This window comes from Rhinolophus sinicus, chromosome 9, assembly GCF_057876585.1.
Source record: "Rhinolophus sinicus isolate RSI-liver-muscle chromosome 9, RSI-T2T, whole genome shotgun sequence".
NCBI classification, from domain to species: domain Eukaryota; kingdom Metazoa; phylum Chordata; class Mammalia; order Chiroptera; family Rhinolophidae; genus Rhinolophus; species Rhinolophus sinicus.
In genome coordinates, this window is record NC_142509.1 from 35,826,019 (window position 1) to 35,840,432 (window position 14,414).

Sequence of the window (14,414 nt, forward strand, 5' to 3'; positions counted from 1 at the left end):
TTAATAATAGGATGTTTCCTCGCAGCCCCTGAACCCAGCTTCCTTGTCAGGAAGCTCGTGGTGCCCTCCTGGGACATAGGAAGTGCTCCCTGGAGTCCTCACTGCTAAACTGTCCTCGGAGAGCTGTTCCTCCAACCAGGCTCCACCCCCTGCTCAACTGCTTCCCCTGGCCTCCGCCTTTTGCTTTCCTGCAACATGTCTCTCCTAATGCTAGCGCAAGGTGGCAGCAGGATGGCCAAGATGAGAAGTACATGCTTTCCCACAACAAAGAGTCTGTTATAAGCAGGCAGACAGAGCTCAGGCAACAGAAGACTCTCTGTGACAGCTGGGAACAAGCAGCAGAGGGGGTGATGGCCACCCAGGACGTTCAGAGGAAAGCCCTGCGGCCATCACCAGCCCTGAGAAGAACCGCGGCTGGTACAGAACACTTGAAGCCGTAGGGAAGGTGACTGGCCCTGTCATGCCCTGGGCAGGTTAACACTTGCCAAGGCCACTGAGCTCATGCCACGCGCTGCTGCTCCCTCAGCACCCTTCCAGCCCGACGTGGAGCTGGGCAAACTAATGCAATGACGGAACTCTCTCCATAACATACTTTGGCTTTGTCAGCTTGTTTTTTCAGTTCCACCATCTCCTGCAACAAGTCACTGTTCTCCTTTTGTGCAGCCTTCAGCCTCTCCTCTGAGTCCAAGAGCACTTTCTGTAGGTCCCGCATGGCTTCTTCATGCTTCGCCTTGGTCTCAGTACTTGCTTCTTCATACCTGGCTTTCAGATCTTGACACTGGTTGTGGCTCATTTCTATCTTCTTTTCCTGCAGAAACCCCAAGTGAAGGAATAAGTCATCTAGTCATATTTGTATCGCCCCTCACGTTCCATGTCACTCAACAGTCCCATTTATTCTCTCCTTACCAGGTTCAACAATTTTTCCAGCAATTCTTTCTTTTCTTCCTCATGTTTTTTAGCTGCTTCTTGCTGGCTCTGTTCAGCTTTGCGAGTTACTTCCCCAATACTTCTCTGCAGAAAGCTTACATTTTCATTCGCCTTTGTAAGTTTTAGCTGTAATTCTTCTACATTTCTAGAACAAATTTCAAAAAAAGGTGTCAGATTTTTCAAAAGAATACCTTCACTTCTAGTTACACTTAAAAAGATACTGTTAATAATAATTGTATTAATCATTATAAATGTTATGAGTAATTAATAATATGTGAAATAGGCACACAAAAAAACTTGCCCTGAAGAATAATTTTAACAGTTTTGAAAGTTATAAACATACGCTTTAGAGTAACAACTATAATTGTGAAAGTTCATTATTTTATGTGAGTAGATCAATAAGGAAAAATGAATAAAAGCTAAACATACTAAAGGATTGAGTATTTAGAAAGTTTCAAAATTTTAGCAATCTAAATTATCAAAATCTCATTCTAGTGCCGCTTAGGAACAGAAGACATAAAAATGATGACAAATCATTTGAAGTTCTAGTTTAACGATAACCCTGTACAGAAAAATGTATAGAAAATGTGGGACATCAACGTAGAGAATGGGCTATCAAGGGAATCTGAGAACAGACAGGGGACACTTGGGTGTTACCTCTGCATTTTATGCCCCTGAAACACCTACAGAAATTAACTTCTCAAAGGCACTGTGCCACAACCACCTGTACGGCTGCGCCCACCTCCACGCCAGTCTGACCACAGTGGGCCAACCAAGGCTCAGTTGCCAATCACCCACCGACGCTGAGGTGTGTGTGGATGCATGGCTGGATAGAAACATAACTCTGCCAACCATTAACACTTTCAGAATCACAAATCTAAGGGTCTTAAAATGGCCTCGAAAAGTTTTTGCCTCACAAAACATTGGATTTTTTTACAGTAGCTATTAAAAGGAAAAAAAAACAAAAACAAATCAAAGCAACAGGAACCTCAGAATAAAGACAAGAGCAGAGGTAAAGATAAAAGAAGTGCTGGCACTGAGGATGGACAATAAAGCAAGGGCTCTGGGCCCAGCCTGCCTAGACCTGAAACCTCAGGCAAGCTACTGAACCTCACTAAGCATCAGTTTTTTCTTTAAAATGGGAACAATAACACACTCACCTCATAGGATTAGTATGAGAATTAGAAAATATACTCTGTATGAAGTCATTAGCATAGCGCATGGCGCATACCAAGCCCTTAGTAAGTGTTACCTATCATTGCATTGAAATAAGTTTAAAATATCTTTAACTGCCCATAAAAGATGTTGTTGCCATTGATAAATGACTGCCATTTCTTTAAAAGTCACCAAAATATCTACAATATTGTACTCCTTAGAAGGTTAAACAGTTGATTCAAGGCTATACTGAGGTAATAAGAGAAAGGAAGAGACAGGAAACTTGAAAATGTTACAATCCTGAAGACTTGGGATTCTTTCCTGTGTGGACCTTGCTTCAGAGCCTCACCTCACGCCGGCACGCGACTGGCATTCATACGTACCTTTCTTTCAGACGTAATTCGTCATTCATTTTGGTCAGCTGAGAAGAATTATCTCCTGACATCTTCATTATTTCTGCAATGTCGTTTTCCAGTTTTTCTTTCGCCTTCATCAGCTGCTCTTCTCTTTCACCTCTCTCTCTAAATTTTGCCTCCATCTCTGAATTTTGTATAAAATAAAAATAGCACTGTTGTGTTATCATTAACAAACATTTACTGACTGCATCTTGTACGCAAAGCCTTGCTCTGGGAATATTTGCATATAGCAATCCCTACCCTCACAAAAATTAGATTCTAGAAAAGAAGACAGACACTAAGCAAGAATGAAAAACAGTATAATAGCACTAAGGACTAAGAGGAACAGAAAAAAATACAAGCAGAGAAGGGAGCTATAAAAGGAGCTGGGGAGGTTAAGTCTTAGCTAAGGCCTCTCTGAGCTGGTGACATTTAAGTACAGACCTGAAGGAAGGGAAGAGGACTACAGGAAGAGGGGGAAGCAAGTGCAAAGGCCCTGAGGCAGGAACATGCCTGACATGCAAGTACCACCAAGGAAGCCGCAATGGTTGGAGTGGAAAGAACAAGATGAGAAGCAGTAAGAGAGGAAATCAGGGCAAAGGCAGGGCCTAATGATGGTATGGACCATCGCTTTTACTCTGAGAGAAATGGGAGCCACTGGGTGGTCTTGAGCAGACATGTGACATGATCTGACTCAATGGTGAAGGATCGCTCTGGCTGCTGTGCTGAGAACAGACTGAAGGGGACAAGGGCAGAAGCAGGTAGTCCAGGAGGCCACTACTATGATGGCTGGCTTGGGCCAAGGATAGCAGTGGGAGTAGTGAGATATGAAACAGGGCAGAGAGGATTTGCTGAAGCTTAGAGACCTCAAACAAGTATGTTATCACATTATATCACCATGAGTGAAGAGGTTATACCTGAATAGTAGACATATTATCATAACATATTACAATGATCTCAAATCCTAGGAAGCCTGCTATATCTAGTGTTTAGTAACCAGGGACATCTTCTTACCTGCTAAATTTTCTCTCAACTTCTCCAATTCAGAAGACAGCGCATTAAACTGCTCCTCTTTTTGATGTAATTTATTTACAGTTTCTATTTAGGATAAAGTTACAAGTTTAATACATTTCATATTGAACAGGCTATCCAGAGCTTGGCTGTCTTACAACAGTATCAAATCATATGCGTGAGATTTGAGGTCACAGGAACACTAAAAAGCCGCATGACAAATCAAACCACTATATAAGGATCTAAAGAAGCAAGCATGCATCTCTTTTGCCTCCCCAACTCTGTACATCAGGCCGGTCTCCCCAACTCTGTACATCAGGCCGGCCTCCCCAAATCTGTACATCAGGCCGGCCTCCCCAACTCTGTACATCAGGCCGGTCTCCCCAAATCTGTACATCAGGCCGGCCTCCCCAAATCTGTACATCAGGCAGGCCTCCCCAAATCTGTGCTCCAGTCAGCAATTTCCTCCTTCCACTTCAAACTCAACAGAGCTATCAATGACTGAAGCTTAAGTAAGAGAATACTTCTCCCAAGTATACTTCCATTTTAATACAGAACAAGCTTTAAACCAAGAGGAGAAACGATTAATGGGGTCTGAGGCTTCAGGAAGCCAGTGGAATGCAGTCTAACTGTGCTGCAGGAACTACAGAGGGCATGCACTGTGTGTCCAGTTTGAGGCCAGGTCCAGTTTAAGACACGAGATTCTCTAAGCGGTCTGCTCATACTTGAGTTACACATACCTTGCATACGTCTCTGGACAGAGACTGCCTCCTCTGAAGCATCAGAGAACTTTTCTTTCTAAAGAAAAAGAATTGGATATTTAGAAAATAGAAAGATTTCAAATTATAAAAACTAAAAGTTTCAATCAGTTATAACGACAATGCTATCTACTTTCTGTTGCTGGCTTTTTCCTTAAAACGAACATACTTAAAACATGGACGCATCAATTACTACCATTTGCACACTGTGCATGTGTCCGCAAGAGGGAATGAGGTCTGCGTGTGTGTGTGCACTCCTGGGTGTGCAAATATCTGCATACACGTGTGAGGATGCATGCTTATGTAAGTGTAGGCAGGCGTGTGTACAAACGTGGGGCTCAGCTCTCTTATCTAGGACTTTCCTTTCCCATAATATGTGGGTGTCTCCGGCACTGCTCATGGTTATCGGCCTTGATTAAGCTCAAGTTTCTGATGTAGGAGGCAAGGTGAAGGGAGAACAGTTGAGAAAGGTAAGAAAAAAATGTCCTACGACTTGGGATTAAGGAAAGAGGATATGGATGAAAGGAAAAGTAATTTCCTGATGGGGAATAAACTGAGTTGTAAGAGAGAATTCTTTGAATTTAGTTAGACAGCGCTCTGCCCTGCTAACAGCCATGCCGATCGCCCAGCACGGTTTCCTGACTTGCTGGCACGAGGAAAGTAGGCCAAGGCGCGGGGCAAGACCTCATTATACAGGAAACCTAACGTGTTGGGTATGTCACTTGGAAGGTCCATGTGTTTAGGAAAACTAGTAGTGAATAACATGCCAAAGCAATGCATTATCAAAGAACAGATTATTGTTTGGAAGTACAGTAGGTTCCCCTTACTTGTTTCGCCTTCCATGGTTTTGGTTACTCACGGTCAGTCAAGGTCCGAAAATATTAAACGGGAAATTGCAGGAATAACAATTCAATAAACAATTCCTAAATTGCCATTCTGAGTAGTGTGATGCAATCTCGTACCATCCCGCTCATCCCGCCCAGACGTCAATCACCCTCTGTCCCGCACATCTAAGCCGTATACACCACCGTTAGTCACTTGGTAGCCATCTCGGTTATCAGATGGACTATCACGGTGTCTCAGTGCTTGTGCTGAAGTCACCCTTATTTTACTTAATAATGAGCAAGAGTAGTGATGCTGGCAATTGAAGCCGTCAAGTGCCTCTTTTAAGTGAAAAGGTGAATGTTCTCAACTTGATAAGGAAAAGAAATGTATTTTGGGGGTACTAAGATCTACAGTAAGAAAGAATCTTCTGTCTGTGAAATTGTGAAGAAGGAAAAAGAAAGTTGTGCTTGTTTTGCTGTTGCACTTCAAACTACAAAAGTTATGGCCACAGTGCCTGGTAAATGCTTAGTTAAGATGGAGACTGCATTACATTTATGGGTGGAAGACACAAACAGAAACATGTCTCAACTGACAGCAATGTGTTGCACCAGAAACCTTTGAGGCTATGTGAGGACTTCAGCAAAGAGGTCCCTGCAACCAGTGACCACATGCACATATAATTTTTATTATGGTGTACTGTCGTAATTGTTCTATTTTAAGTTATTGTCAGTCTCTTGCCTGACTTATAAACTTTGTCATAGGTACGACAGATCTGTATGTGTAGGAAAAACGTATTACCTGCGGTTTCAGGCATCCACTGGGGGTCTTGGAACATACCCTCCGCAGATAAGGGGGTCTACTGGAATACCTACCTTTATTGCTAGTTTGGGTTTGATCTGATTTCCCTCAAGGTATTTACCAGCCAGTGACTAATACCCACAATTTAAATCAATACTTTAAAAGAGAAAAGAAATAGGTGCAATACTTCTTTCTTTATGGAGATTTTTGTTTTTAAACAGGAGCAACTGAAATGGCCAGAACCGAAGAGGTACTTACCAAAATCTGAAGTTCTTTTTCCAAAGCCTCTTTCACTCGACTGACTTCACTCAAGTTTTCCTGAAGGTTATTAAGCGTTAGCTCTTTTCCCTGCAGCTCTTTGGTAATGCTACTAGCCTACCATACAGAGTTACGTGGTATAGAAGCAAATAAACAAAAACAAAAACAAAAAAAGAATGAGAAAGTAAAAAGTAAACAAACATAAAAAATTTATGAGAAAAAACACAACTAAACACAACTGAAAGAAGTAAAGGCATGGGTAAGAAGCTTTTTTTTTTTTAACTCCAAAAAACCAATCAATGACTTTTCACACGGTCAGTTCTAGATATGATTGCCTACAGCTATTTTGAGATAGTTAAAAGTGTTTTTCTATACCTAAATTTGCAATATCAGCATGATCTAAAGCAGAAAGTGCAGATGATTACTTTCTAACTGAGTTAGTTGAGCAGTTTCATTTTCTGGACTTTAAAAACCTTAAGATAGGAATGGTGGATACACGTGGTCTGTGTTATCATTTTCTGTATATGCCTCGAGTACCTCAACATACAAAATTTTTTAAAAATCCATTAGACAACATTCATTAGAAATGGGCTTTCACTAAATCTTGATATAAAAATGTGGACCAACCATTAACTACATATTCTCGACTAATTAATTTTTGTGTTTTGATTGGTATTTGGGAACCAAGTGAGGAGATTTGAGAAAAATTTCCTATAATTAGTTTGTCATCTTCGACTAAGATTATTTAGCAATTTTTGCCCACCTCCCCGCATTTAACCTTCACAGCCCCTCCTTCTTTGTCAACAGAGCAGCTTCTCCCCCAAAAAGCTCAGAACATTCAGCATCAATACCAGCACCTCAACTAGTGGCAGGAGGGCTGGGAAAGAGTATTCATTCCCCCAAGCAACCCTTAAAAGTGAAGATGACATTTAACAAGGCTAGTGAGTAAGAAATGCAGCTGGGAGTGTTTCATATCATTTCCTGCCTTGACCAAAAGCAAACTTGTCCAGTCTTTCCTCAAAAAAGCAGGGAATAAATTGTATTCCCCTCGTGACACAGAAAAACCTCCAGCGAGACGTAAGTGGAATTGCAAAGGCTCCCGGCTCTTAAGCTTCACTTCACCGAGTGCTCCGTATCATTCCATGCTCACTTACAACAGTCGGGTGGCACTCAGAGTTCACATTCTACTTTTATAAATAACCTTACAGACAAGGCAATTAATTCTGTGGGGAGATGAGCTGATAAGTTTCTATCTAATTCATTCATTCATTTACCTTAACACCATCAACTTAGGCCGTTCTCTATTTAAAAAATAGATTATTATAGACTGGAACCAAGCTTAAATAGATCATCAGAGAACAGCTCAGAGATAATATACTGTCCAGATTAGGAAACCAAAATAAATTCACATAGTTGAGCCACTATTTTCTCTAATCTCCTCCAATGAAACCATATTCAAGACACTCAGAAGACACTATGCTCAACTGGGAAATTTGTTAGCACCAAACAGTTGGTTTTAATTAAATCAGGACTTTGGAGGATGAGTTACCGCAACTAAAAAATAACGTACAATGCAAAATAAGAATAACGAACAGAAAGAAAAAGATGGAGGATGTCAATACAAACCTTGCCACTTTCAGCATTCTTCTCAACCTCTAAATTTTTAATCTGTTTCTCAGCTGCCTCAAGCTGCTGTCTAAGTTTCTCGATTTCCGATTTACCTTCGGAACTGGCTTTCTGAAGGGTATCAAGATCCAAGAGCTTTTCCTCGGCAGCCTTGAGCTGTGATGTAAAATTATCAATAACCTTGGTTTGTTCATTGCATTTGGCTTGTAGTACCTCTAGCTCCTTTACCTTTATTTCAGCTTCCTGCAATTTGTTTAAGGTGTCTTCCATTTCTACTAGATGCTGGTCTTCTGCTTTGTCCAGTTTTGATTTGATGGCTTCCAGACTGTTCTCTTTCTCTTTAATGACCTTCATCAGCTTAGCCTTGACGGCTTCTATCTCTTTGGCATGAGCCGACCGTTCCGAGTCATGTTTATTCTGCAAATTCTCTATTTCGTGCTGGTAATCCAGTCTCACTTTCTCTATTTGCGTTTTCAACTCGGCCAGTTCTGCTGTCTCCGTTCCAACACCCTTGCTGAAGGACACCTTCAGCTCCTCCATGGCCTGCTGGTGGGACGCAATGGCCGTCTCCAGCTTGGACTTCCACAGAGCGATCACGTCCGCGTTCTCCTTGTTGGCGTGGTCCAGCTTGCTTTTCAGCGACTCGCTCTCCTTGGAAAGCTTCTCTGTGGCAGCCTGCAGAGCCTTCACCTCCTTCTGATGCGCTTCTTCCTGGGCTCCAAAATGCTCCTTCAGAGAAGCGACTTCTCTCTGGTGGTCAGCGTGGGTGGCTTCTAACTTTTCTTGCAAAGAGCTTATCTCTTGCAAAAGGGACAGTGACATATCAACATCCCCAGCAGGCTTATTGGACTCTAGCCTTCTTCGCAGCTCAGCTACTTCCTGTACTTTCAATGCTAGGTCTTTTTCTAGTTCCATTATACGAGACTTTTCTGATACTGTAGCCACCTATTAACAGCAGTCCAAAGAAAAAAAGATCTTTTAAACAACAAATCACAGACAACTTTCTTTAACCTTGGAGATCTTTAATAACTATCCCATCGCAAGGCAGCAGTCAAGCCACCAAGAACGCCTATGTGTTAAACTGCCTCTAACTGAGACAAAGGTTTAAGCCCAATTCTGGTAGCTCCAATTCAAGTCTACAATCTTTGGCAAACTTCCACCATTTTGAGATGCTAAAGGAATCTAAAATTGTTATTGAGTTGAACTTACTCCAAATATATTTCTTTTTCCTCCAAAGAAGCTTAAATCAGGGAAGTACCGTGTTTCCCTGAAAATAAGACGTAGCCAATCAGCCCTAATGCGTCTTTTGGAGCAAAAATTAATATAAGACCTGGTATTATATTATATAAGACCCAGTCTTATATTATATTAAAATAAGAGCGGGTCTTACATTAATTTTTGCTCCAAAAGACGCATTAGGGCTGATTGTCTGGCTACGTCTTATTTTCGGGGAAACACGGTACCCATTAACTGATAATAAGTTAATAGAAACAGTAACTTTCAAAGTTCTCAAATATATCTGCCTGCTGGAAGAAGGAATCCTCCTTACTTTGCAAGTTGTACCCGCCCCGCTTCGCATAGGATGTGTAAGTGCTTACTGATCTGATGGGTATGATTTGAAAAGACAGTGGTGTCCAGTATAGTAGCCGTTAGCCACATATGGCTACTGAGCATGTGAAATGTGGCTCATCTGAGTGACATGGGCTGTAGGTGTAAAGTATACATCAGATTTTGAAGACTTAGGGAAAAAAGAACATAAAATATCTCATTAATTTTTATACTGATTACATGATAAAATGATATTTGGGACATATTAGTTTAAATAAAGTATATTACTAATTTCACCTGTTTCTTTTTATCTATTAAAAAAGTATGTGAATGTACCAGAAAATTTTCAATTATATGTATGTGGCTTAGATTATACTTCTATTGGATAGCCCTGGCACAGAAGGTATAAAACTATCCATCGAATGTTTCAATGAATACCACATCAACTAGACAATAAAAGCCTCAACGGGATGACGACGAATTTATTAACCTTTTTAAAATGGCAAAGTAAGAATGATAACTTACCTGTGATTATACGTAAGACCTTACACAGAGTGCTCCTTTCAGACTGTGTAATGCTGCCAGCATTTTGATGTACATACCTGGCTCCTCTAACCCAGTGGTTCTCAGACTGTAATGCGCACGAGAGTCACCTGGGATGTATGTCTGCAATGCAGGTCCCTAGTTTTTCACACGTATTTTGATTCTACTTCAGCTCTGGGATAGTACCCAGGAACCTGCTTCTTTTAAACAAACACCCCAGGACTAAGAAAAACCCTTTCTTAACCTGTGTCCTTTTATTCTTAGGAAATTATTTCCCTCTGCTACCTGTTGGGCAGTCAGTTTAGTATACAAAATCCGTGGGAAATGGTAGCTTCGGGAATAAAAATTAATTATTTGACTAACCTGGGAAATAGAAGGGAACATGAATGATTTAAACACACCAGTGAGCCCCAAATTTCAAGAAACAAAACTCCTCCAGATTGCAACTCCCCTCCCTCACTGTCTTCATTGGGACAGAAAATAACAGACCTGCTGCTTTTACTTCCTCTGCCCACTTACAGGCTGCGATATCGATAAAGACTAAAATGTCCACAAAAGAAAAGGAAAAGAAAGCACTTTGGTTTCCAAAACTTCATAATTGAGACGTTAAATATTTCAGAGCTGACTATAATTGTTGTATTTCAGGGTTATAGATGCTTCAGGTTAAAGATGCTAATTCAGGGTGGGGGGGGGGTGAGGGTAAGGGGGATCGAATATATGGTGATGGAAGAACTGACTCTGGGTGATGAACATACAATGGGATTTATAGATGATGTAATACAGAATTGTACACCTGAAATCTATGTAATTTTACTAACAATTGTCACCGCAATAAATTTAATTTAAAAAAAAAAAAAAAAGATGCTAATTCACTTATATACTTTTTTCTGGGGTGTGGAGGGGATAGTTCAAGAGTTTGTTACCACAAAATAAGGTACAGAACGTTAATAAACCCCACTGCCAGAAAGTCTGTAACATAAATAAATCCAATAGGACTATAGTTCATAATTAGTCATAACAAAACAGTCAAATTGAGGAAAGGCCAAGTAAAAAAATACATGAATATAATAAATAGTGTGATTAAACTTTACGCAGCACTTCTATTTCCCAATGTCTGCCCTCAGGCGAAACTATCAATGTGTCTGCCTCTCCTGTTCGATGAAGGCCATAAAAGTCAGGTATCGTTCTTACTGTTGTTAACATCTGTACAGCACCAAGCAGACCATCTATAAACTGGACTTATTGGCTTAGAGACATTCGAAAGCACTTCCTAAAAGCAATGTATGTAGGTGGTATGAAACTTATGGGTCACTGGTTAGTTTCACACTTGGCAAACCAAGAGTGAGGTTCAACAGAAGACCAACTTGTTCTAGAATTATAACAGCTTGAATCTGAAATATTTGACTAACCCATGCTGTGGGGGGAAAACAAAAGCATCAAAGTTGTTTGCTGACAAAGCAGTTTGGGAGAGGAGTTCAGAAGTAAAAAAATATCCTTACTTCAACAACCAATCACACTAAAGGAGCTCAATCTAATTATTAGTCCCTTGTATTTCCCAGATCAAGTGTGAGGCTCTCAGTAATGAAGAAACAGCATCAGTATTTTTTTTAACCAAATACACAGAAGATATCTTTAGTTTTGAGGTCAGCTGAGAACACGGTCTTCTTAAAAAATAAAAACTTATGATTTCGAGAAGAAAAATCACGCAATTATCTAGATTTTTAGATTAATGATTTCTCAACAAGAGAAATTTCTAAAAATACTAATAATTCAAAAGAAAACATCAGGATATCAAAATTTGATCAGAGAGAGTAATTTCTGAAATTTTAAAGTTAAGGATTTGGGCAATTTAGCCATTGACAGTTAAATTCATGATTTAAAAGGTATATATACATACACGTTTCTTATATGTAAATGACTCAGATTATTTCTTAAATCTTTCAGCACAAAACTATTTCCACAACAGACTCCTTGTTGTGGTGGTTAAGAGCACAGACTCTGGGGCCAAATGGCCTCGATCAAATCCTGGCTCCACCTTACTAGTGTTAGCTGTGTGACCTTAGGCAAATGATGTAACCTCTTTCTGCCTCAGTGTCCTCAGCTGTGGAATGGGACAACACTACCACCTCACTCCTGGGGCTGTGGTGAGACTGAGTAAGTTAATACTGGTAAAGTGCTGAGAATAGTGCCTGGCAATGAAATAAGCACTACGAATATAGCTGCTTTAATACACATAAGCAAAAACATGTCAAATGTAGTGGCTGGGGTTTGTACAAAGCCATTCTGTTCCCAACACACCATTCCCTCCTGACAACTGAGATTTCAACCTCCTGGGTGATGGAAAGGAGAAAAATGCAAAGAGAGCTCAAGTATCAAGGAAAAAAAGATAACTGGGGTGAAAGTCCTTAACTCTCACTAAAAAGAACCAATGTTTCAATTCCCTTCCCCCAAGAGGCCAGGGAAGAAGGCAGTAAAAGAGAGCTAAAGTAAAACAACAACAAAAAATTGTCTAGAAAACCCAGTAACTAGGAACACGAGAATAAGAGGACAATTGACTGCTTGTGGAGAACTGGAGAAATGTATTTCGAGGTATCCATACAAAGAACTTAAATGCAGCTGTGGAGTCCACGCAGTGTATACAGCTGTTGAGTTTCTGATCTTGATTTTGGTTGAGTTACCCCAAGGAATGAGTCTTTACCTTTGACGAGAGATTTGATAGAAAATTCCTGTGCCTACCCATCTGTCTAAGCTCACGAACAGTATCAAGAGCAAACTCAGGTTGAACCACTGGGTCGAGGCGGAGGCCAAGTGCAAGGCACATCACCCGAGGTGTCCACCCTTCACATCCATGGGTCTGCTTCATTAAACAGTGAAAACCATTACCCTAGTGTCTTCTAACTCCCTCTGGAGTTTGTCAGCTTTGGTCTTTTCAAAGAGCAGGCTCTGTTCAAGCTCCTTAATGCGGGCATGCTCCAGTTTGGTCTGCGTCTGTTAGTAAAAAGGAAGAGGAAGAGAACACAACAGTGCCACCATGACATGCCAGCGCAAGAGGAGAGACAGCGGCATGCAGGCTGAGCCACCAGTACCTTCCGCCGGAGGATGAACAAAAAGGGTAATGGAGAAGGGAGAGGATGGAGGTGAGATGAGGCTGGCGGGAGGATGAACACTACAAACGAAAGGATGAGGCGGACGGGGCATGAGCTAGTGTACCGAGAAAGGAAAATGGAAAACACATGAGGCAAGGTGAAAAGTGTCAGATGCATGCAGCCAAATATAAGTTATATTGCTAAGTGAAGTTTATCAGCACAAATTAGAATAGTTAATATTCCTCTAAACTATCATTTTCCCTCCTCCCCACAACAGCTCTGTGACATTAATGTGTATGTAACTGACTCTGACTTTAAAAAGTAGCCTGACCCTCAAAATGGTCACTATCACCTAAACGTGGAAAAGGTAACGTCCTAAGTCTTGTGAGTGTTCAGTACATCCCTTAGAGCAGATCCTTGCCCTGTGGCATACAATTTGATGTGAACAAGGGTCAAGTACGAAACCTAACGAAGGGAATCTAGAAACTAGAGTTCAGGATATCACACGAATGGCTTTTGCTGGGACAAGTGAGAAGGATCTGAGATTCTTAGCAACAAGTCTCACATCTGACAGGCCCGGAGCCACTGAAGCTCTAATTTCCTTCCAACAGAGGATTTGCCAAAGGCTATTTGTCACCAGAAAAAAGACAAAAAAAGAAAGAAAAAGGAAGACAGATCTACAAAGAGAAAGTTTGGTAACATGCTCCACAGCCTCCACCCCTCAGAGCGGGAGACAAGTCCGGCCAGAACTGGGCTCTTTATCTTGATCCTCAGATGAAGTAGTTCTTATCCGCTCAGAGGCAGGAAATGGTGACTCCACACAGAAGCATGAGTTTGAGCAAGAAAAGCTGTTAAGATCCCAACCAGGTATCAAAACCTCCGAGATTCCCGTCAGACTCACTCAGGTGTAACCTGATGGAGAACCCGGAAGGTGAGCTCGTTCTAACAGGTTTAAGTGCAGCAGACTCTCAATCAGTTGGAAATAATTGAGGTATCAGTCTAATGTACCTCCTTCCCATTCACCTGTCCTACCCAAAAGGTTCAGCACAATCAACTGACAAAACCTACTGACAGAGCTGCTCCCAGCAGCTTTTAGTTACTTGTATTAAATATTTTTGTGGTTCTAACTGGTCAGATCTATCAGTCTGGACCATTATGGGCAATGAGCAGATGACAACAAACTCTAAGGAGCAGAAAGCAGTGCAGAGCTTAAGTAGAAGGTGGAATGTTTTACATTATAAACATCTTTACTCACTCTGGTGGTACTCTGAGGATTTCAATGTATTCAAGAGGTCACTTTGCTTATAAACAGGTATAAACCATCATGGAATATTTAAAAGGTAGACAGAAAATTAAAAAAAACAAAAAACTTCACCTGTTTCAGCTCTTACACTCAACAAAAATAATAACATTGAAAACCTAACTGTCTGCATAGTCCCCTTGGTCCACATGTGCTTTAGACAGAAGTTGTTCAATTTACCTGC

The 14,414-nt window shown here is 41.0% G+C and overlaps 1 protein-coding gene across 14 annotated transcripts in view; it reads right to left on the reverse strand.

Annotated features, from left to right (window-relative positions):
- The window catches only part of CLIP1 (CAP-Gly domain containing linker protein 1), a 101,034-nt gene that overhangs the window by 34,973 nt on the left and 51,647 nt on the right, over positions 1 to 14,414 (reverse strand). For 9 of the 14 annotated variants that reach the window (XM_074321587.2, XM_074321583.2, XM_074321586.2 and 6 more), the window contains 8 exons: positions 12,728 to 12,832; positions 7,754 to 8,698; positions 6,128 to 6,244; positions 4,229 to 4,286; positions 3,492 to 3,575; positions 2,466 to 2,622; positions 907 to 1,072; positions 593 to 808 (listed from right to left, as the gene is read on the reverse strand). In XM_074321587.2, the coding sequence (XP_074177688.2) occupies positions 593 to 808; positions 907 to 1,072; positions 2,466 to 2,622; positions 3,492 to 3,575; positions 4,229 to 4,286; positions 6,128 to 6,244; positions 7,754 to 8,698; positions 12,728 to 12,832 (1,848 nt within the window). The remainder of the gene's footprint in view (positions 1 to 592; positions 809 to 906; positions 1,073 to 2,465; positions 2,623 to 3,491; positions 3,576 to 4,228; positions 4,287 to 6,127; positions 6,245 to 7,753; positions 8,699 to 12,727; positions 12,833 to 14,414) is intronic. The other 5 variants (XM_074321588.2, XM_074321589.2, XM_074321590.2 and 2 more) reach the window with 2 other exon arrangements.